This window comes from Neolamprologus brichardi, chromosome 1 (genome assembly GCF_056152115.1).
Source record: "Neolamprologus brichardi isolate AB-2024 chromosome 1, ASM5615211v1, whole genome shotgun sequence".
Classification (NCBI taxonomy): domain Eukaryota; kingdom Metazoa; phylum Chordata; class Actinopteri; order Cichliformes; family Cichlidae; genus Neolamprologus; species Neolamprologus brichardi.
The window spans coordinates 19,718,376-19,743,495 of NC_142104.1; the positions used below are offsets into that span (position 1 = coordinate 19,718,376).

At 39.0% G+C, this 25,120-nt stretch overlaps 1 protein-coding gene across 7 annotated transcripts in view; it reads left to right on the forward strand.

The window, feature by feature from the left end:
- The window catches only part of tead1b (TEA domain family member 1b), a 52,009-nt gene that overhangs the window by 8,923 nt on the left and 17,966 nt on the right, over nt 1–25,120 (forward strand). For all 7 annotated transcript variants that reach the window (XM_035910086.2, XM_087839220.1, XM_006780152.2 and 4 more), the window contains exon 3: nt 6,831–7,083. In XM_035910086.2, the coding sequence (XP_035765979.1) occupies nt 6,927–7,083 (157 nt within the window). In that variant the 5' untranslated portion in view covers nt 6,831–6,926. The remainder of the gene's footprint in view (nt 1–6,830; nt 7,084–25,120) is intronic.

Sequence of the window (25,120 nt, forward strand, 5' to 3'; positions counted from 1 at the left end):
ATGTGACCGTTCGGGGCCATATATGACCTCAGCCATATATTTATGGGTCATTCTGATATTTTTAATTCTAAAAAGTGTTTCCTACCCTGAAGTTTTCAGTCTGCTTCTATGATCTTTTATTGTTTTTACAAAAACTGACCCATCGATGTGGCAAGATAAATGGGAAAATTGAGTGGGGTCATTTATCACCTTGGAAATGCATGTATGCTTTTTAACATTACATCATTACATGGTCAAGTGTTTCTGTGGCCCGTGGCTAAGAGGCCGATGCTTTAACAGCCAAAGTGATCATGAAAACAATCAGGCTGATTCATTCATTGTTGGATAAAAATGATGGAAAATGTTGACTGCTTATTGTTTAGAAAGTTTTAGAAGAGCTGCTACATTAAAGGACATGCTGTTATGATGACAACGTTTTATGTGAAATGGATAGCGTATAAAATATTATGGGGTCATGAATTACCCCACTCAATCAGTATAGTTACTATAGCTTGTTTGCTGGAGGGTTAACAAGTAATGTTTAACTTATCAAATTATATGTTAGTTTAGGTGAAATTCAATTTTATTGTCATTAAAAAGTACATTACTCAAACAATGAAATGACGAAATGCAAACAACGTGCACATGCATATAGAATACATTTACAATATGTACAAGAATTCACAGCATTTCTATGCAGTGTGTGTATGTGGTGTTCATGTAAATGTGCATATGGATATTTTTAGCATTGGCGAACCTGAATGATCTCTTTATCTAGTCGCCATACATCTGTCATTTTCAGCCGCCAAGTTCAAGTTAAGGGAAGTTTCTAAGAAGAGTGATGGCATTAATAATGCTTTGCAGTTTACTAGGCATGTTTAAGAAAGCATTGGAATAAAAATTTGTACAGATTTGCAAGAAAAGCAAGAGCAAGAAATGACTCAGATTATTCTGTTCGAAACAGGTGAACAAAGATAAAATTGCTCGTGCCGCCGGAAAAAGTGACAAGAAGGTAAAAGCCAGTTTGGGATTGTTTTTTTTTTTTTTTTTTCTCTCTTTCAGATCCTTTTAAAGTTGTTGTAAATCCATCTAGATAGTGTTGTGTGCCAGCAGCCTGTGCCAGTAGTTTTGGATGGATGACCTGAAGGAAGATGCAGATTATCAACACTCAGCTACATAGTTTCTGGCCAAAAGTGATGGTTTTAGAGCCTCTGTGTGCCCTTTAGACACTCTTCCCTCTCTTTTGAGAGTGGGCTTGAAGTTTAAACTCATTTTATTCTTTGTTGCCAGGTTCAGCGTGTTGTTTGTGCTGCTTGACTTGCTTTGTTTTCCCTCAGCTAATCATCAGCATCCAGAAGACACATTTGCTCTCATATTATGAAAAAGCCCTGTGGAGAAACATTGTTAGTGGAGTAATTTCTGCAGAAAAGAAGCATTAATGCTTGTCTGCAGAGTGAGACATGCTCAGCAATTTCAGCAGCTTCAAGATATTTAAAAAAAAAAAAAAAGTTTTCCTCTCTAAATGCATTTAAATATGTCTCAAAGTATGGGCGGGGCAAATGAATCCAGCTGTTATTTTGTTTCTCTGTTAATAAGAGCTAAGTCTGGAATTTTTAATAATCAAAAGGTTAATGGAGATATACATTTTACTTATGGTTTTATTCCAAGGTGAGATGTAGAATAGGCTCTTCTTCCACAGGTTTGAACTCTGACACATTGATGCTTTTAATAAGGCAGTTCATGTTCAGGTTTAATGAGTTTGTTTTCTTCTCCCTCAGTTCGCTGATATTGTGAACATCACAGGAAAAGTGCTGATAAATGATTGTGAGCTGGTCTGATTTTCTACCCATTTGTTGTCAGATGTATTCAGATGGTGCTTTTATTTAAAAAAAGTTAAAGAGAAAGTTATTTTAATTAAATTATTCATGCGTTAGTGTCTAAGATGAGTGTATTGCTGTATTAGAAAGCACCAAGAAGTGAGATTAAGTAGTAAGAATAGAGAGTAGCAGTTATTTGAAATATCATAAACAAATTTTATAATATTGGAAATATTGTTCACTACAAAACTGTGGTAACAGAAGCCTTAATAGACACTTGCTTTGGTTGACTCAGAAGTTGGTTTGAGAATAAATCACCCATGTTGTCAGCACTCACTGTCCTAGCAGTTAAATACCACACTAACTTTAATTATCCCCATTCCAGATGTGTCCTCGGTTGTTAGTAATTTGGTGAATTTCAATAGATTCTCATCCAGATGCATATTTCTTTTTTTAATTCTCATGTTGACGATGACAGATGTTACAAGATATTACAAAGCCCTTATGTGCTCATTGTAAACGCATTATAGGCTTTCATGAAGCTCATATTTATACATTTTAAGCCCAACATTTTCCATCAGGCATCGCTAATATGATGTTATTATAGCTCTTCAAACGTTTTTGGTCTTTGCAATGTTTCGAGGAAGGCGCATGCACAGGATGGGAAGCATGATGGAGAAAACCACACTGTCTCTAAAGACTGATTAAAGTATCACTTTACCAACCATAGCATACCACAACAGAGAACCAATGTTCCTACAAAACATAACAGAAGACACAAAACATGCATGTCAGCTTATTGATGAAAGAGGATTAGATTTTAAAGTTGAGGTATATTTATTTTTACTTGGATTCGATTTGTTGCAGTTGTGCTTTTACAAATCTGGAAAGAATGTTTCATTAGACTAGATACGAGGAGACTGGGCGCTTGCTGCTCGAGCTTCACGAGGACACGGGCGAGCGTTTTTCTTCAGAAAGATATTTTGCAATAAAAATGTAAGCTGGATTCGATTATGAGCACAGATAATCACTTGGTTGGGTTAAGAGGAGCACATCCAGAAAGAGGTTCAGCCCTTTAGTGGTTGAAATGGGAACGTTTCCCCTCCCTCATCAGTTTGTGAGTTGGTTCTGCAGCGTCAGCAGTCAGCACACAAAAACGGAATTCAGTAAAAGCTCTCTCTCCCTCTGCTCTCTGGGAGTTTTTTTCCCCAACAGCTTGCTCCCATCCCCCCTTTCCCCCTCATGAACTGACATGCTGGAAGAAACATATGCTACTATTCCCACTTCCTGACAGCTTGTGCTGCTTGAATAGGATCTTGCTCAGGGAGGAAGCAGTTGTCTGGAAAGTGTGGAGGGATTAGGGCCATAGAGAAACCTCAGTCAGTTGTTAGCATATAATGTCAAATGTGAAATTACTTTTGATTGTGAATTAAGCATACACTCTGATTTTTCAAAGCGTTTTTTAAGAGAGGCATGAAGAAGAAAGAAAATTGCTCACTGCCGAATTTGCTTACTTTTACAACAGATGTGTGGGGATGACACACTTTTTACTCAATGAGTATAAACACTGGATTTGTGATTCACAGTACTGTATTGCTTTATTGAGCCCATAGCCCAATATCCAGTTATCGAATTAGTATGTTTTAGTGAAGTCTAAACAAAGCACTTTACACAGGCTGACTGAAGCAGAAGCACAGTGTAGACGACCGCATTGATCTGGATCCAAAAGGCTGAAGTAAGTCTGGTTTATGCAGCCTATCAGGGTCATTCCTCGTCACCTATCCGTCATACGAGACCTATACAAACTCATCAGTGGTTTAACTATTTGTTATCTGCAAAGTATACCTTTCAAGGAATTGGCTATATACAGTGGGGCAAAAAAGTATTTAGTCAGCCACCGATTGTGCAAGTTCCCCCACTTAAAAAGATGACAGGGGTCAGTAATTTGCACCAGAGGTACACTTCAACTGTGAGAGACAGAATGTGAAAAAAAAAATCCATGAATTCACATGGTAGGATTTGTAAAGAATTTATTTGTAAATCAGGGTGGAAAATAAGTATTTGGTCAATAACAAAAATACAACTCAATACTTTGTAACATAACCTTTGTTGGCAATAACAGAGGTCAAACGTTTACTATAGGTCTTTACCAGGTTTGCACACACAGTAGCTGGTATTTTGGCCCATTCCTCCATGCAGATCTTCTCAAGAGCAGTGATGTTTTGGGGCTGTCGCCGAGCAACACGGACTTTCAACTCCCGCCACAGATTTTCTATGGGGTTGAGGTCTGGAGACTGGCTAGGCCACTCCAGGACTTTCAAATGCTTCTTACAGAGCCACTCCTTTGTTGCCCGGGCGGTGTGTTTTGGATCATTGTCATGTTGGAAGACCCAGCCTCGTTTCATCTTCAAAGTTCTCACTGATGGAAGGAGGTGTTGGCTCAAAATCTCACGATACTTGGCCCCATTCATTCTGTCCTTAACACGGATCAGTCGTCCTGTCCCCTTGGCAGAAAAACAGCCCCATAGCATGATGTTTCCACCCCCATGCTTCACAGTAGGTATGGTGTTCTTGGGATGCAACTCAGTATTCTTCTTCCTCCAAACACGACGAGTTGAGTTTATACCAAAAAGTTCTACTTTGGTTTCATCTGACCACATGACATTCTCCCAATCCTCTGCTGTATCATCCATGTGCTCTCTGGCAAACTTCAGACGGGCCTGGACATGCACTGGCTTCAGCAGCGGAACACGTCTGGCACTGCGGGATTTGATTCCCTGCCGTTGTAGTGTGTTACTGATGGTGACCTTTGTTACTTTGGTCCCAGCTCTCTGCAGGTCATTCACCAGGTCCCCCCGTGTGGTTCTGGGATCTTTGCTCACCGTTCTCATGATCATTTTGACCCCACGGGATGAGATCTTGCGTGGAGCCCCAGATCGAGGGAGATTATCAGTGGTCTTGTATGTCTTCCATTTTCTGATGATTGCTCCCACAGTTGATTTTTTCACACCAAGCTGCTTGCCTATTGTAGATTCACTCTTCCCAGTCTGGTGCAGGTCTACAATTCTTTTCCTGGTGTCCTTCGAAAGCTCTTTGGTCTTGGCCATGGCGGAGTTTGGAGTCTGACTGGTTGAGGCTGTGGACAGGTGTCTTTTATACAGATGATGAGGTCAAACAGGTGCCATTCATACAGGTAACGAGTGGGGGACAGAAAAGCTTCTTACAGAAGACGTTACAGGTCTGTGAGAGCCAGGGATTTTCCTTGTTTGAGGTGACCAAATACTTATTTTCCACCCTGATTTACGAATAAATTCTTTACAAATCCTACCATGTGAATTCATGGATTTTTTTTTCACATTCTGTCTCTCACAGTTGAAGTGTACCTCTGGTGCAAATTACTGACCTCTGTCATCATTTTAAGTGGGGGAACTTGCACAATCGGTGGCTGACTAAATACTTTTTTGCCCCACTGTAGCTTGCCTTTCAGGATGTCTTATTCTTCCATGCATGCTGTCTAACCTGTTTGCCTGAGCTGTGTTTGACTTCCTAGCTGTGATGCTGTCAATGATTTAGCACATCTGGAAAATACTAAATTCTAAGAGGACATTAGCAATCTTCTAATGTTTTAAGATGATAAACATACCCTAACTCTATATTTTGGAGAAAGGCCAAATGGACTAGTTTTTAAAATGTGTTTCAGGATTATTATTTATCTCCATTCTGATTGTTAAAACTTGGGAAAAACGTTTAATAAAAACCCCCAAAAAAGACTTTTAAATTGCCTAAGGTTAGCATTAAGGTTAAGGTCTGTCTTTGTTCCCTCTTAAAGTCTACATTTACAGTTTTGTGTTCTTGCTCTTTATTAGCTTGTTAAACATCATACTTTCTTATACATACCAAGTATAAATTCATCCTTTACATATTGAATGATCTGCGAGGAACCTGTAGACTCACTGCCCACGCTCAATACAGAACAAATGGGTATTTGAATTCTGATATTTCTTTAGGTTATTTAACCACCTCATCAAACGTCCCTTGGAGTCCTTGATCAGACCCTGGCTCTTGATGTCACTTTGTGCTGAGTGTTTTCAGAAGAAGACAAAACGTTTCATACTGACCACAGTGCTGGATCTTATTACGCTTTAAAATACCAGGCAGAACATTCATAAATGTTGTAATGTGTATATACTATATAGAATAGTTTGTGTTACAGGTTTCACGTTACTTGATATTACTGTCTTGGCACAATGACAGGCGCCTCTTTATTAGCTGCATGTTCACCAGGAGCTTGTTGGTCTTGTCAGTAGCCACTGGTGAGATGAGACTTTCTCCAGCTGTGTGAGCAGCTTGGCTCCAGCTCCTATGTGTTGCTCAAATGTCTGATTCCCTTATGCCACTATAGTTGCTGCGGCTGACTGGAGATGTTAGCGCTACGGATTAGTAGTCACAATGTTTTGTTTTTTTTCTTTGTCTTTCATTTATTTTTGTTTTCATATAAATGTTTCTCTTCACAGTCACTGGTATACAAATTTACACCTTCAAGCTGCCAGCTACAACCACAGTCTTCCTGTTGTCCACTAAAGACTTTGAGACTGGGCGCTTTAGCTCAGCGCCGGTGGTAATGAGGCATGTCGATGCTTTTTCCCTAGAGGTATCAAACTAGCAACTTTGCTGACAACATTGACTTTGTACTTGTTACAGCTCATAGGAATATATAGAGCTAAGAGCAGTTGCACAGGTGCTGAATAAAGGGGAAAAAATAAATTTCCCAGACCTTTACACTGTGCATTGCCATTTAATTAGCAGGAAGTCCATGAGAGAAAATGTTCAGCTGTTTAAACCCATAACATCCATTGTAAATCAATTCAACAACTTTCTTGGTGATGTCCAAGCTTCTTTAGCTGCTTCCACTCCATATTGTGCTCTTTGCTAACTGTATGCATTCTGTTTTTGAAGATGGTTCCCTGCTTTTCTTTTGCAGTAGTCATGATTTGTGGTTGGTTTTTTTTTTGTGATTTTTTTTGGGAATTCCAGGTCTCTCCCTAGTCTGCTCCAAGCTTCAGCTTGGAGAGCTCAACCGCCACAATTGATCCCAGTAGCTGGAGCGGCAGCGAGAGCCCTGCCGAGGACATGGAGAGGATGAGCGACTCGGCAGACAAGCCTGTGGACAATGATGCAGAGGGGGTGTGGAGCCCTGACATTGAACAGAGCTTCCAGGAGGCCCTGGCCATCTATCCTCCTTGTGGGCGCAGGAAAATCATCCTCTCTGATGAGGGAAAGATGTATGGTGAGTAAAAGTTGTTGCATGTGTAAGTGTGAGTTTTCACATTCATTATCTCTGCTGCTTTTATTTTAAGAACTAAGAAGCTTTTGGAGGTTTTGAGGACTATTTAAATATATATATATAGATAGATAGATAGAGATATAGATAGATATATATCTATATATATATATATCTCTTATATCTAAATACAAAGCTAGTATCAGCAGCTAATCACCATAGGGAAACATCTACCTGAAATTAAATGTAATTAAGGCGACAAGTTGTGTTTTTACAGGCATTTTGTGGGAAGTGATTCAGACTTGCTCGTAAACCTTATCAAGACCAGCCTGTTGAGTGTTTGTATGGATCAGTTGTGAGTAAGGGTATTTTCCAAAGTGCTGCTCCTTTAAAAAGGCAAGACATGCTTCAGTTATGGCTGTGCCGAACGACATAAGACTGATGGTGACTATGACCATGGAGCCGTCACTCTGGTTCACAGAAGTGCAAGTTTATAAGTAAAGCAGCATGAACTATTAGTCAGTAGCAGATGGTACTACGGCTGCCACCAGCTGTGCCCCCTCTCCTCCCCCCACCCCCCTGTTCCTGGCTGGCCTGGGTGATGTCATGGAAAGAGGGAATATTTTCTCTCTGCGGTGTTGGACCGTCTCACAGCCTGTCAGTGTCAAGTGAAAGCAGAAAGCTCCTCTGAGCATTGGGTTGCAGCTGTCATGTGACCCCTCCGGCCAAACAAAATGTAAATTCTAGGAGTTGCAGCGAATCCCCTCAGTTGCCACTACAAAGATGTGGGCTCAAACAACAGGATCCTCCCCACTGTCTCTCCCTCCAAATCCCTGGTCCCCACACAGAGCGAGGCTGCCAGAGAAGCTGCCCCTCTGCTGTGGATTAAAGCATGAAAAATTATTTTTCTAGAGTTATAAATGAGCAATGCTAAGTGTAAGCCTCTTTTCGATTCAGTTGACATTCTCAGTATTATAAAAATATTTTTCTGAAATGTCTTCAGATTGTGGTATTTTTGATTTCTTCTTTATGACAAGTTTTAATTTTTAATTTTCATTTCCTGTGGCAAATGCTTAATTACAAAATCTTATATGTAAGTTGTGCCAATTAACAAAATTATTCTCACTGGTATGGATTTACCACAAACCGTCGCAAAACGCCGCTGCCCATAGCATGTTTTCTTTTTACATTTCCCAACAAGGCTATTGTCTAAGATAGATTACGAAACCCCAGCAACAAACCCAAACAAATGTTTTGCTATTGTGGTGTTGAACCCACCTTAAAATCTGCTGAAGAGGCGACTGCAGGGTTGAATAGCGGTTGGGCCTGCCAGATGTGCTCCATATCTGGTTACAGATGGCTCGTCAGTAGCTGAGTGTTTGGGCTGTGCCCTGGTCTAACTGAATGAGAACTGTTTGTCACAGAAGTAAAATGATTTTCATGTGTAGATGCTGAAAAGGTTTGGCAGGGACGGCTACTACTGCATAATAATGTTGCAGAATTGTAGCAAAAAAGGAGCTAAATGCTTCTGTTCAGTTTTGGGGGGAAAATGTTTTAATTTTTTTAATAATTGAAGATGCAGTACCTGAAAAATATGATGTTGGTGATATCTTTCAGCCGATTTCACTGGGGAGCACACTGCTGCTGGTCTTTTGTACTGGTGCTTTCTCAAGTAGCAATGCTTGTTCTTCAGCCCTTCAATGTGTTGCTGCTTTTTAATGCCAATGTGACACTTTCCTAAAACCACTGTGGGTTTCACTTAAAGACAAAAAAGAAAATAGTTTTAATTTGAATAGGTTGCAGGAGTTCATCACTTTCATAGCAATCTTTAGTGTTTCCCACAGACTTCGATTTGCAGCGTGGGCGCGCGTGCACGAGCAAGTGCGGGTGAACCAGCTGGTGGTTAAAGCATGAAACATGAGGCTAGCAGGTTAGCGAGGCTTGAAGTTTTAAAATGACAGTAACAGATTGTCCACTATTATGTCGATCATGGGTGGAGATATTTTGACAGATGAACATGAAATGTTAAAAAAAAGTTAACAGTTATTCTTGTTTGTCTGTTAATATGGATTCCTTGTGGGCCACCCAAGAAAGAATCTATGTATAGGAAAGGCTATTGTTGACTTTTTCAAATCAATCAAGGAACAATAACGGTTATATAGTAATGCCTGTCACAATAATTGTCTTTATTTACCAGTCATTCATTTTCTTGCCCGCTTATCCAATTCACGGCTGTCCTAGCTGTCATGGGGTGTGACAGGTAGGGTACACCCTGATCAAGTCTACTGCAGGGGAAACACAGACAACAGTTCATCCTCAAATGTACACAGTGCCATGAAAAGCGTTTGCCATTCTGATTTTTTGCATATTAGCCATACATTTCTGATCATCAAACAAAATGTAATATTGGACAAAATGAAGTTTTCAATGATTAATTATTATTTTTTAGACAAAAAAGAGAGAAAAAAAAGAGAGAAATCTACCTGGTCCTATGTTGGGGGGGGGGGGGGGGGGGGGGGGGGGGCGAAGAGTAATTGCCCCCCATGTTAAATCATAAATTATCTTTGATAAATGCTAGGCCAGATGAATCAAGAAATCACTTAAATAGAACCTTTCAGACAAAGTGAAGTAGGCTGAAAGATCAATTATGTAAAACCTAAGACAACAAATACTTTTAACAGCACTGTACTTACCCACTTGTGAAAGGAAGCCGGAGTACCTGTAAGAAATAAAAACACGATGACACAGGCAGAACATGTGGACTCTACACAAAAAAGCCCAGACTGGCCAGTAGTTTCGAACGGAGGATTGTTTTCTTCTTAAGCTAATCGCTAACCTCTGTACAGACTTATTACAGACCTATTTATTGTACCCTGTATGGACATGGCTGTAATGTTTTCCTTTGTGTTTACAAGCATGTTTATTTAGATAAGAATGTCATGAGTAATTCAGGCAACAAATATTTTACCCACCGTAGCAGGTTTTGGGTGTAGTGAGCCTAAGCCAAATGAACTCTCTCATACATGCATAGAAGAGAAAGAACACACACAGTGACAGTAGTCCAGGTGAAGTGATTGGTAATATATTATTCGAGGTTAATGGGCATTTTTCACAATGACTGTATAATTACGGTCGGGAAGTTTTGAAGACTAGGCCTGAGTACACTTGGTCCCACTATAGAGCTCTCTGAGAAGCATTCTGGGTGAAAGCTTAATGAAAAAGAAGAGCTCATTAAGGGCTATGAGGTAATGTTTCTGTTTGCTGTGTGGCTTTTTTTTTTTTTTTTTTTTTTAGCACGATTGTGCAAAAACTGCCAGAATGATTTTCATGGATCTTGTTGGTGAGGTGGCAAATGGGGAAAGGAAGAACCAAAAATTTGATATGGATCGAGGCATGGATTCGTGCAACACATGTCCAGTTTTATAAATGAACTGATGTTAGCAATGCTCAAAACCTTTTGGATGTAGGTAACTAAACAGTCATTTCTACCACTAGCTGTACAGCTAACCAACAATGGATAGTGCAGCTTGTTGCCAAATCAACAGGTCAGGTGTCACCCATGCCCTGTTTGTTTTGCAATTCATCGTTTAATGATAGAACTGTGAAACTATTATTAACTCTGAAGGAACCCAACCATGGTAGCTCTGTGTGGACTGCTACCACTTCTGGTTTCAATTATGTCATTATTCCCCAGGACCTTATCAAGTCCTGCGATCCACACTTTTACCCGTGGCAGAATCAGTACACACTGTACACCTGTCCTGCTCACTGTGGCGTAGAGGTGTATGGCATGTGCTGTTGTTTGGGGAAAAAAATGTTTTTTGTATCTAGAGAAGTCAACTGAGAGGAAGCAATCAAAATCCAAACTGCTGAGTTTGGATGTTATACCTTTGAATGTAATTTTTGTGCAGAATTCGTCAGATTTTCCATTTATAGTCTTTGCTAACAGTACGCCCTTTTGGAATACCATCAAAGACAAGTGACCAATGAAGTGGTCCTCTGTGCTGCTGCTAGGGATTGATTCGTGTTAAACATCCAGTGATTTGTCTTTTAAGAGGGGAGAGGCTAATATGATGCTGTCGAAGATGAAGAGAAAAACAGACAGGCTCTACACAAATGCTCTCATGGCATCTTGGATGAAAGCTGGCTACAAGGAGACAGGTATTTTGTAGTTGAGAATCCCTGGGGATGGCATAGTGTTCCATGCACAGAGCTCATCACAAGAGGAGCTGCCCCGAGTGCCCTTAAGCCCTTTGTTATCTTGGGGTAGAGTGCAGTTAATTAGCAACAGTCTCTATAGCAACTGTGTTGCGGTACAAAACAATTTCTAATTTCTGCTTCCTAGCTTATTGTGATGTTTACCTGAAGTGTTTCGAATGTGCTGAGACTAGTGTTGGCTGGCCCTGTGCCTGTTCTCAGCGGCTAATTGTGGCAGCAACAGGAGATGCTACATCTGCATAGGCTGCATCGCCGGCATTTGCCATGTCTTCAGACTTTGGCAAATATTTTTAACAACAAAGGGAAATGGAGGGCATTGGCCCCTACCCAAAGGCTTACGACTCTATACTTGTGTAATTCACCTGCTGTGCTAGGCTGCATTCATTTACCCCAGAAATAGAGTTGATAAATGAAACAACACGCTTCACTCAAATTGTATGTTTATTCATTGAGTTATGCATTTGCACTACCCAGCAAGCTAAATGACAATGGTGAATTTTTCTCAGTCACTGTTTGGGGGGGGAAAAAAATGAAGACCTGAATTTTATTCTACCTCCTGACAAATAAATATGCAAAAAAAAATATATATATATATATCTATATCTATATATATCTATATCTATATCTATATATATATCTATATATCTATATATATAGATATATATATATATATATATCTATATATATGTATATGTATGTATATCTGTGTATATGTATGTATATCTGTGTATATGTATGTATATCTGTGTACATGTATGTATGTATATCTGTGTATATGTGTATATGTATGTGTATATATGTATGTGTATATGTATATGTATGTATATGTGTATATATGCATATATATATATATATATATATATATATATATATATATATATATATATATATATATATATATATATATATATATATATATATATATATATATATATATGTATATATGTATATATGTATATATATATATATGTATATATGTATATATGTATATATGTATATATGTATATATATATATATATATATATATATGTATATATGTATGTGTGTATGTATGTGTGTGTGTGTATGTGTGTATGTATGTGTGTGTGTGTGTGTGTATATGTATATGTATGTGTGTGTGTGTGTATATGTATATGTATGTGTGTGTGTGTGTATATGTATATGTATGTGCGTGTGTGTGTATATGTATATGTGTGTGCGTGTGTGTATATATGTATATGTGTGTGCGTGTGTGTGTATATATGTGTGTGTATATGTGTATATATATGTATATATATATATATATATATATGTGTGTGTGTGTGTATATATAAATAATTAATTACGGCTTTTTGATGGAGACTTAATCACTTACCTTGGAGATTTGGACTACTCCCTATGCTTGTATTATTGCGTCTTGCTGGTTTTGATAAACAGTAGCAGCAATAATACCATTATTTATTTTTCTAAAAATAGTAAACACAGTCTGTAAATGACCAAAAACCATACGTTGTAATGTTCTCACTGTAGGTGGGCTGCAGGACACGGTGCCTCCATCTGCATGTGTTACTTGATGTAAAGCTTTTCCTATTACCATTCTGCTGTTTGCACTGACATCTCGTCAGTGATCCAGCCCAGACCCCTCCTGTGGGAACTAAGTGGCACTTGGTTTGCAGGGATGCCAAGGATGAGTTAGATATAATGAGCAGACCTGGCTTGCCCTCGATGGCCCAGCGCTGTGCTCCTCTGGGGCTCGTCTCATCGGGCCGAGCATGCTCTGAGACAGAGCGAGCGGACCTGATCCTCCCTGCTGGGCGGATAATGAGGAATTCTGGGATCAGCTCAGGCTCCCTGAGTCACCTGCATTCACTCAGAATGGAGTGTGAGGAACTTCATCGCAGGAGAGGCATCACACACCTCCAGAATAATCCCTCATTTGTTCCCTTGCCATTGTCAGTGTAAGACTACTGTGTTTTCACACACATGACAGTGAAAAAGTCCAATTTTTTATGTCTCTCTCAAAAGGAGGAACTATTGAAAGTGTAAATAGTATTGATGCAGGTATGATGATGGAAGGAAGAAGTCATTTTGAGTTTCAAGAAGATTTAAGGGTTTTTTTTAACGTCAGATTTTTATAAACTGGTTATTTATTCATCATGGTTCACTAAGTAGTCATATATTTTAGACTGACCCAGTAAAAGGAGGAAAACCTAACATGAAGCAGCTCGATTTGTCAAAGAAGGAGAACACTCTTCCACTCAGCAGTTTTTTCTGAGCTTACAGTCAGAAACAATCGTTTCTATTGATAATTCAGCTAATCTAAAAGAAGAAACGAGTGGCTAGGAGTCACTTGTCAGGAGTCACTAGGAGCAGGTGTATGTGAGAATCCAAATGTGTGACAAAGTCAGGTCAGGCATTAAATGGCCTTATCCTACCAGCTCCATAGCAAAAAGCGCAGATGATATCTGATTGTGCTGATTCGTGCCTAAACCGGACAGAGTATAAATCTGGAACTGATGTGAACTGTCTCATGCTGAGTGCTTCATGTGATAGGGAACAACTTGTGATATTGCCCTGTGCTGATTCTCCTGCCTTTTTCTCAAGGTCATGTGTGACAACAGCTGAAGAATAAAGAAACAAAGAGAACATGTGAGAGAAACTCATGAGTAGTGTGAATCTCCAAAATGTTGCCGTTTAGTTGTGGTGTGTAACAAGCTGTCATTAAGAGACTAGCCTGTGAAAGCAGTTTTATATGATTGATCTGTATGGGTTGTTGGCTTTTCTGGTACCAAAAGGATCATATTTGGGGTATGAAAGGTCTGCCTCTTTAGTTTGGACACATGCATTATTTATTTCTTAATGACACACACAGCAGTTGTCTTTTGTAATTCAAGCCATTTTTCTGTTGTCTCTTTCAGTAAGCCTTTTGGTGATTGCACATGTTGTTTTGCACTCTGAACAGGATGGGTCTATTGTGAACAGCCGACTAAGTCAAACAAGTGTATGGACGAGAGCCAGCATGAACATCCAGATAACTGACGATTCTGATTATTTCACTGAAAATTTTAGATTTTCCTACACGTCTTTATCGCATGTATGCATGTTTCGGTGACTCCGAGAATGCAGTTAATGAGAATCGGGCTACAATTGGGCCCACATCTAGAGCTACTCTGTTGCTGAGCAGCAAAATTGATTTTGAAGTGGAATTTTTTTTTTTGTAAGTTTTTTTTCCGGAGGGTAGATATCAGCTCACAGTCGTGTCCATGTTGCGGTGACCGAGCATAACGTGTTGTGACTTGCGTGAGATTACCGTCTCCTGCTCACAGCCTCCTGTGGTTGGGGGGTTCGTGCCTCACAGGGGTGCTTAGCCCACGCTGAGGTAAATAAGAAAATGTAGGTATAAGCAGCGCTGATGCCGAGGAGACTGTGAGGAGATGTTACTGAGAAGGTTTTTGTGTAGAAGAGCGGGCTTTCAAAGCCAGAGAGTGCATTTTTTTAAAGTTAGTTTTTGGCCTATTTGATATATTCATGTATGCAATGAACAATTGCAAGGCATGCAAGCACGGAAAAAGAAACACTTTGGAAGGCATTTTTGTGCACCTCACTCCAATGCTTTAATGATCAAAGTGTATTTTATCACCTTAAACAAAAACCCCAAACATTTCAGATTTGTGCACATTCATGTTGGCCCATATCTGCATCAGAAAGAGACTTAACCAGATTCAGATTCATGAGGCTGTTTTTAATTTTCCCTATGTTTGGAAGTGTTTGCACTGAATGGTTAGATTAGGCTGTGGCTCAGTGCCTGCCTGAATCAGGAGTACATGGGGTGTGTCCCTGCTCTGAGGTCTGTGTGAGGCCCTCTGAGCCAGGCTTCTGGTTTCAGGTTGCATGTTCCCAATTGGCTGCCTTTGTTTGACTAAAACACAGCGAGACTCTGGGCTTCTTAAAGATGCAGTGTCACTTTTTTGGTGTGCTCCTAAAGAAGAAAAAAAAGTTTCGTGCTGACTACATCTCATCCCATTGATGAAACACTTTTATTCTGATGAGATCATCTCATACTGATAGGACCATTTTGTGTAATCAACATATGAATGGAATCTGAATGCCACTGTTATGCTCTCATCCAGCGCGCAGGGACTACACTCCAGTGCTAACACAGACTGTCATCTCTTTCTTTGCTGTTAGTGAAATGGAGAAAGGTCTCTCAACACTGAGCAGCATCCCTGGAAACAAAAGAAGACAGCAGCTATATCCATGAAATTATCACACTTAATGATGTTATGTTGCGACCTGACTCTAATATCATATATGGATAAACCTTGTAATGTGACATAAGAGCATACTTATCAGCCGGTGCCTCTCTGTGTTATTTTCAGTACCTATTTTGTATTTAAACCATCTCACTTTAAACCTCGGATAAATTATAACTTTGAGTCAAAATTCTCTCAGCTTGTCTTCATGATTACAAAGAAGGTGAGATATAAGAGCCCATCATGACCACAAAGTTTGACTTTTCATTTATACATATTGGCCACAGCCAACATGTCTTCCTTTGTGCTCAGATGCTGAATTGATCCTGAGAGATTGAAAATATTGATTTGACTCAGCGTCTTACTTTGTTGTGGAGAAGGGGGGCAGTATACCTTCCTGACTGTTAGCACCGTGTTCACACATTGGACTTGCCACACAGCCAGTTCCTCGGGAGACTCATAATTACAGCCGTCCTCTCAGATTAGTCCAGCAGCCTATCCAACTGTGGCTTTACTCCCTGGTCATTTATTTCATCCCTTTCCCTCTCCCGAGAGGCAGACCTCAACACAATGACCAGGCCAGCCTCTACAATAATGTATGTGATGATAAACACAGTGGATCCTAATTGATAGAGTGATTCAGACAAGGGCTAGCTGTGCAAATTGGTCCCCTGTGAGTATATTGCACAGAGTTGGGACTAGCAGGTTTCAGCTCTGGCCTTGTTTGAAAGGCGCAGAGCAAGGAGAGAGGAAATAGAATGGGCTGGACCTGCTGAGTGATAAAGAGGCTGTCTTTTCCTCTGAATGCAGGCACAGTTCAGCAGAGGTTGGCTGCTGTAATCCCCTCAGTGTCTCCAGGAAGGCTCAGGTTAGTGACCTGCTGCTTTGTGATGTCTTGTAAGATTTTGAGAGAACACCTCACCTTTAATCCCCCACTGCTCAGCTAACACATTAGCTCAACTACTCCTGACCCAGCCCCTGCAATAAAGCCTTTTATCTAGCTCAATAAGGTCATTTGAAGTTAAGTATTGATTTCTTTTGGTGTCCAGAGAAAAATGGATTTTTAAAGAGCTGTTAATTACAGTTGAACACTGCATTATAGTGAGAACTTAATTTTCGTGACTGGATTTTTAAACCTCGGTCGGGTCAGTTTGAAATTCAGGAAATAACCTGAATCCAAATTACTTGAAATTTCACATAAAGATTTTACGCTTGGCTAGTGTGAGAAAAGTACCAATGAGAATAAGGTGCAGTGGAAACAGACTCAAATTAATTTTGATGTACAGAAAGGTGACAGATCAAAGGGGGGAAAAAAAGAAAACGGTGAGGTCACCCCCAGAGCATCGATTCTACAAGTCTCTGGTGATCTGCTGAAGCAACTGAGCGCCGTTCTTCAAATAGATATTCAGTCAGTTGTTGGCTGAGACAGCTAACATGTTAGCCCCAAACCTCCTGTAGATCTTCAGTTGCTCTCAATTCTGAAAACTAGAACACCGTAGCGTGGGGATACTGATTCATATCATTTTTGTACCCTTCAAACCAACACTCCTAACTTGTGTGTGTCGGGGGTGGCACTGGTGCTTCGACAGACATATACCCCTACAATACCAACAGAAGAGGTAGTTAACAGGAAGCACATCTTTCAAACACAATGGTGCCCTTTTCTACAGAGTTGAAGTCTCATCCATACCAGTCTCTAGGAATCTTATGTTCCCTCACTGATGCAGTGTAAATGTGTCAAAAGAGACAAAACTGCCACAGGTTTGTACTTTCAGTCATTCTAGTTTTCATGTGTTACACAGTAGGTTACAGAAATTGGGATGTGCGTGAGAAGCAGTAGTAACTCTTTTTGCATGACAACAACAGTGAGCATAACCTAACATAACTAAGCCTTTGGTAGGGATCAAGGGCTCTGTTTTTTCCCCTTTGTCATCACTGGTGCTCAGCCAGTCGATCATACCGATTCCCAATTGATTGCATGAAGTGTAGTCAAGATGCAATAAAAGAAAAAAGGTTTGTCAGCTGCACTTTAAATAAAACTTTAAGTTGCTTAAGAAACAACATACGGCCGATCAGCTTTGACTTTGTGGGCAAAGGTGAGCTGCTGGCTGGTTATTACCCAGGACATCTTATTAACATGAGACTTGCTGTCAATAATCACCCCAGTGTCAAACTAGAAGCGTGAACAGCTGCCTGTGATTGACAAGAGCGCTTACTAAGTGACTAAACACAAATATGGCAAAAGTTGAATATGAATATTGTATTTTAGTTCAGGCTGGGAGGAGGATTTTTGTTGTTGTTTATTGGCAATTGAAATCACTCTATTCCATCTACAGTTTGAGTGTGGTTCTGCTGAAGAAGGGCAGTATGCAACTTTTAAAACCAAGATGCTGTTTTTCAAGCTAAGAAACTCTTTACAGACTTCTTTAGTTATCAATGTAAAATTCCACAGTCATGATGGATGGTGCAAAGATAAGATCATCTAATCCTTCAGATCAGGAATCTGCAGGAAAGGTCTGTGTGATGGCAAAGCAGAGGGGAATTTTTACATTTATTGAATTTGTGGTTTTTCTAAAAGCCAAACAAACATACAGAGTACATAGAGCTACAGGACTTCCAGATACACCTCACTCACCAGCTCAGTAGGAAAAAAACACAAATGCAGTGAAGGTCCACTAATATAATAGTATGACCTGCTCGACTTTCCTCACACACGGGCAGAACTTGATCAGCTTCAGACCAATAGTTTAGTCTATACTCCTAATATTCTCACACAGCAACAATGTTGAAAAGAAATTACACATTAGCTCCATTTTATTTTTCCAACTTTATGAAAAATTTGCACTGCAAGATTTGGTGAAAGAATTTACAGTTATGTGAATATATATATATATATATTACATTACTTTCTTAACCAGTCAAGACGTCATTCACCTTTTCTGTAAATTAGCACACACATTTAAGAACTAAGACTCTCAGCAGTTCCTCAGTGTGTAACAAATGGTCATGTCAAACTAAATAAAGTCACAAAAAATAGAAAACCCACTCAGTGTTTTGCCTCTCTGTCAGTTTAGAAATTGTCAGGCTTTGAAGTAAATGAATTGCTCTTAATTGTAGGCTTTCTTATTTTACATCCCTGCTTTTCTTGTCTAAATGCAGACTGAATTGAGTTGTTTCCTGTGAATATGGGTGGAACACCCGTGTTCATGTGAGGCCAGCACTGAAAAAGCCTGTGAGAGTTTTATGAGAGAATTTAGAGACTGCTATGTGTAAATTATAGTATGTTAAGAGACTGCCATAATAATCGCCTTCCACTGGATCAAGAAAGTGTTAATTTCAAACAAGTTCAAATCCAGAGCATAACAAAAATACATTGCGTATACTACAACAATAAAACCTTTTATTTGTGTGCAGTGTACTTCCTGTTACATAATTAGTGGGTAAATAAAACGCATACATGGAGTGTCAGTTTATGAGAAGATGAAGCTTAAAGCTTTCCATTTTCGCCCACAGGCACTGGGATGGTTTGTGAGACAGTGCGAGTGTGTAGGAGGAGGAGAGATTTCTATTGTGTCACAGAGAATGGCAGTAGTGTTTGCGATCATTGTGGCGTCACGCATGCAGTGTCTGGCCTTGAAGTCTTTCTTATGGACTCGCACTGCCAGTCTGAGAGCCTAACAATGCAGGGAGGGAAAGCACTTGTACAAGCAGCTGGTGGACTGGAGTCAGATGTTATGATGAGCTGATATTATCTTCTGTCTTCTACAAGAGATTTCATAGCTGAAAAGGCTCGACTGCAGCAGAGCTGTGACCTGGATTGTTATCAAATGGACAGGAATAAACTTGTAAATGTTGGTGCAACACTTTCCTCAGGAAACACCTGCCAGGTCTGGCCAGCTGCAGGCATTTTATATTTAGTTGTAATTGTTTAAGCTTACATAACTGACGTATTGTGTTCTCGCCATATCAGTTGCGTGTGATTTTTGTTCCTTTGAGATTATTCATCGCAGAGGTTGTGTGCCTAGTCTTTGACCTCTTGCTAAGGGCTAACATAATGCTAAACTGATAGCATGCTGTTTCCCCTGCAAAAAGGCCACTGTCAATTATTCTTTGAAGTCTCAGGTTCTCCTTCAGTTGGCAAGCTGTGGTTTCCCATTGATATTTCAAGTAAAAGGCTTCCTGCCCCTGCCTACTATTCCCAAAACCTGGGACGAATGCCTTCATATTGTTGGTTTAGTCTATTATGATGCTAATGTCTGCCTGAGACCCTTGAGTCATCTATCACGGATGACAGGAAAGCTGGGGCCTTTGTGTTGGCTCACGACACAGGCACACACACGTGCACATAAGGAAACAAACACAACTGCGTAGAAGTCTAAATAACTAACTAATCCAAAAAGCTAATGGAAAGACTTATAGCTTGTCAGTAATAAGAGGTGCATTGAATGATGCAATTAGTGCAGCTAATTATTTTCATTCATTAATCATTTGGTCAAATATGCCCAAGCCTTTTTCACAAAAGGTACAAGATGATGTCACCAGATGTCTTATTTCACCAACCGCAATGTAAACAGTAATTATGAGACAATTAAAAGCTGTCAACAGATGCTATTGATTAGTAATTCTGTGTTCGGTTTATTGCTAATCAACTAGTTGTTCTTGCGCTAAGTCTACTTTTCAAAAGCTGTGAAGCATCTTAAATAATTGTCCAACAAGAAAAAGTGTGTACAGATCCACTGAGAGATGATTTCAGTGTTATTAATATGGCCACTGATAATTTACAGCCTTAATCTATGGTTATTAATGTAGCTTCGTAATGTGCTGGTCAGTACTGTGTGTTGCCTTCTGTTCTGTGGGGCTGCCCGGTCAAGGCCTAGCTAAACACAGACAGTCGAGTGGTAGAAGTCACACACATGCGGGCAGTCTGCCGACTCCTTCTCTGCCAAGCCCGCCGCTGTTTCATGGCAAAGTGCTGGGCCAGATGTGACTGTGGTTGTGCCTGCATGAGAGAGGGGGGGAAAAGTGCTGTTACAGGAAATGAAAGCTTTTAAAAAGAGGAAGGGGAAAAAACTCACAAAGAGCTGTAAACTATTGTTCTTGCTCCTCGGGAGGTTGCAATTGAGCCAGGTAAAAATGTTTAATATGCCATTACTAAAATTAGCTTGGTATTTTTGTTACACAGGTTAATAAAGGTTATGGTAATATATTCAATGACAAACCTTCATGTTTATTTGCCAGTGAAGATTCAGCACTGCTGTACTTATGATTGCCACTGAACATTTATCACGTGGATTTCTACTATGTTTTAGACATAAGGATTTTTTTTTTTGGTTTGATAGGATAGGTTAAAGACAAATGTTAGTCAAAAAATGAATTTTAGCTGACGATCTGTCTTACTCCTTAAATTAGGTCTGCATTAAGCTGATCTCATTCTGCATTGCATTTATATCATTAATCCTAATTCCTTTAACCTTACGATTTGGAGAAATATTTGAAATATTCTTCAAACAATTGGTCAGTTCACCACTCCAGTCACTTGACAGGAAATTAACTTGCCACTGTTTTGGTAAATTAATTATGCATTTATAGTCAGAAGGAAAGCTCAGCTTGAGCAGTTTGGAGGCAAAGTAAGAGATAAGGTTGAGATACTTTGGACATGTGCAGATGTCACTTAAGTGTTGGTGATCCACCAGTATCCAGCTCTCTGAAGCAGCAAGACCGGTTTTTATTGTCTGTTCCTTTAGAACTCAAGCTTTTCTATAGACTTTCATTTTTAAATATGATGTTTGGATTTCAAGTGTTGTGAATGACATTCTAGAAGTGTCTGTAAATACTGCTTTGTTCAGTGGGATAAAAGAATGCAAAGCCTGAAATGTGCATATACAAATTCATTCATGTTCTTCTATGAGGCACTTTGTATCAAAGGCTGAAGGAGGGAATCGATTTTTTTTTTTTTTAATGAAATAATGTAACAAAAAGCCACATAGTGCCTCTTCCAGCTCTTACATTTGATCTGACTAATGCTCGAAATCTGTTATTCTCAATTTTACACATACACATTATTTATTAATATATATATATATATATATATATATATATATATATATATATATATATATACACACACACACACACACACACACACACACACACACACACACACACACACACACACACACACACAGAAGCACAACTTTATTAGTACAGGACATAACTGCTTTTGGCTAGAGTTAGTAGTGAAGATAACAAGACGTTATTGGCCAGAATCTTAATGTTTGTGTCTTTGATGGTCGTGCTCGTTGTGGACCTTTTTTTAAATGTCAAGACACTGGTTTCATTAACCCCACAGATATCAACCTCAGATAATGCCATATCAATATGTTTGCCCGTGTCAAAGCTCACTCTTTCTAAAGCTAATCAGAGCTAATCGAGTGAGACACAGAGGACAGTGCTTTATGAAGTGTGTTCAGTTTCTTAAACTGCTATATTCGTCATGTGATTGGTTTTAACATTCCACCATACAACAGTTTAAATAATTATTTAAAATATTAAATGTAAGGGAATTTGATTATATGATTTCTTCTACTGAAAAATAGTAAATTTCATATCTTTTTGGCCAGAACTGTAACTGGTATGCAACTGAGTTAAACATTTTCACAAATAAAAAAAATAAAAACTTTACAGAAAACTGAAAAATTAATACATTAAATGAAAGACAAACAACAATATATCAGGGCAGAATTTAAGTTCTAGTTTCACAAATATTTCTGGGCTCATTCATTTTAACCACAATTACTGTTTTACGGTTGTAAAGTTTAAGTCTTTAAATGTTGATTTAAAAAGTGACAGTTTCATTGCTTTTTCTGAGGTTGGTTCGTAGTGGACTGTGATAATGCACCCCATTGTTATTCACAAAAGAGGGAGTCTATCTGAAGGTTCTTGGAGAAAGGTTGCTGAGCGCCAAATTGGATTTCTGACGGAACGAGGAATCAGCTACTTGGGGACGATCCAGAGAAAGTTGAGCCGCCATCTCTTTGTGGGGCTTCTGCTGGAGTGCCATTCAGATGTGTCAGATCCTCCAGAGTCATTCAGATTCAGAGGGAAGGTTCACTCTGACCAGTTTTAGGGCTCCAGCTGCTGAACAGAACAAATCTGCTCAGGGGTAACACTATAAATATTTAATCCTTTTGCCATTTTGCTTTTTTACTTTAATTGACAGGAACACCCCATAAAGAGTTAATTTCCTTAGCCCTCTCGCAGCTTTGCTACAAGGCCTTTACTTAAGCTTTAGAGGCTCACTCTCAAAACTCATAATACTAAGAACAAAAAGACAGGAATCCATACAGACAAAAAGATCTCCACCTCTGGGTATTTCCAGAGTCCTATCAATAATATTTGTAAACTCATTAGGCTGATTTAAAAACTAAAAAAAAGAAAACCCTACACAATAACTACAAGGTTCATATCTTAAATAAAATTAATTGTTTATCTTCAAATCTGGCATAAAAGAAATGTAAGCAGATGTTTTAAGTATTACATTTTCTAACCTGTGTATGTAAATTGCCAGTGCCCATTGGAGATGGGCGCTTGAAAGCAGAAGAATCAAGAGGGAGTCTTTATTGCCTTTACTTCCCTTAATGCATGTGAACTCAGTGCAAATTAAATTAACATAACAGGACTTCAGTTAAACAGTTTATTAGCTTTGTAAAGTGGATTTACCAAATCAATGTTAGTGCTGTAAATTATTGGATCAGCATATCCTCAACCTAAAAACCCCACAAATTTTAATTTGCTTCAAACATTAGTCTTTTTTTTTTCCTGTGGAAAGCATTTTTTCTTTATTTTGTGGAAAATATTGCACCTGGTGAAATTCAGGCATGAAAGCAGAGCTGCATCCAAAATGTTTTTAGTCATAAATGTGGACGGGTCACTTTTTTTTTTAACAATTGTTTTGCAGCACAAACACAAGCAAGAAAAAAAAGAACGCAGGCTAGCCAGGGCCCACTGAGCTTTTTTTCCAGCCTGGTGAAAAGAATGAATAATTCAACAGTAAGCAAGCTTTCAGCTGGTCATTTGTGTGCTTTGATCTGGGAATCAGGAGTTTGCATGAATGCCTGTATTGTCATGTTGTGCTGCCACAGTGCGTGAATTATTGAAAATAGTGCAGGTCCCTGCTTTATCTGGTAAAGTTTACACGGCAGGCACACTGGATAGACACGATGGATGTGTAAATCCCTAGATGTTGTTAATGTGTCGAGTGAGGTCACACAGCAAGGGCTATTTGGGCCTCTGCTGCAAAAGTGTTCAGTGTGAAAAGAACTTCAGGGTCAAGCAACAAACTACAGGTTGACATCACAAGCTTCTCTTTGCACCAAAATGTGAAGGTGTGGCACAGAGATGGGTATTTTAAAGTGTTAAAGAGCTCTGGTTGCTGAATAGTATGTTTTTCTTTCTATTTAAACTTACAAAGCTGGGTCTTTTACTGTAATATTCAAGAGGCTATACAATGCTATATGATAAGCCAGTTTTAGTCATTCATTTCAACTTCCGATTAATTCATTTATAAACTTTTTGTTTAAAAAGGTATGATTGATAATAATTGATAACTAAATGGTGGAGCTAAAACATTAGTGATTCGTTTATTATTTCATATTAAACTATAGCAAAAGCAGTTGTTAAATTATTAAATTTGTTTTCTTTTTAGCCAAAATGGTTTTTAAAAAAATCACAAAATATTTTATCTAAAAAGTTTTTAATCAAGTAGAATCAGACTACTTAATTATTCTCATAGAAAATCACATCGTCACAGTTGCTCCGTGACATCAAGAATGATAGCAAACAAGTTAAAGCACCATATTAAATATTAAGACATGACATGGAAATGAAATGGCAAATACAAGACAACAGAACAAAACTTTTAAATTAGTTGTGTGAAGTTGTGATTTTAAAAAAAAGATCTTATGTATCAAGCCTAAATTAATTAATTTGTAAAACCAGTTAGTCATTCTTAGTCTTGTAATTCAAACTATCCAAATGAATTAATTGTTATTATTGTTACTTAATTGTTGATGCCTTTCAAAATAAGACTTTCGCTTTGTCATTACAGACAGGTAGAAAAATATCTTTCACTAACCTTCACGATGTGGCTTTGTCTCAAGTTTAAACCTCTAAGATTGACACTTGTGCGCCTTCACATTTTGAAGCCTCCTGTGCGTTGCTCTTAACAAATTGGCTTCCCTCCCTAACTCGCAAAGATACGGCTGATTAGCACATCTGCAGAATGCTGCGGTCTATTGTGTCATAACAAAAGTAAGACCTTTAATTGATAATGGAAGAAAGGTAGAAAAATGTTTCATTATATTGAGGGTTTGTTGAATTTCATAGAGAACTACAGCAAATCCATGGCGTTGGTTAGTTACAGCTGGACACATAATTAGAGTGCCTCCTTACCTATAATTTGTGTAATAGTTTTGGTTGGCGGCATGTTATTACCATATGAAAGGGCTAAGCAGGGGTCATGTGCATTGCGACAGCAATTAGAGCAGAGCTGAGGGCAGAAGAATGTTTGGGGCTGTTGTTAATTGGAAATCTCT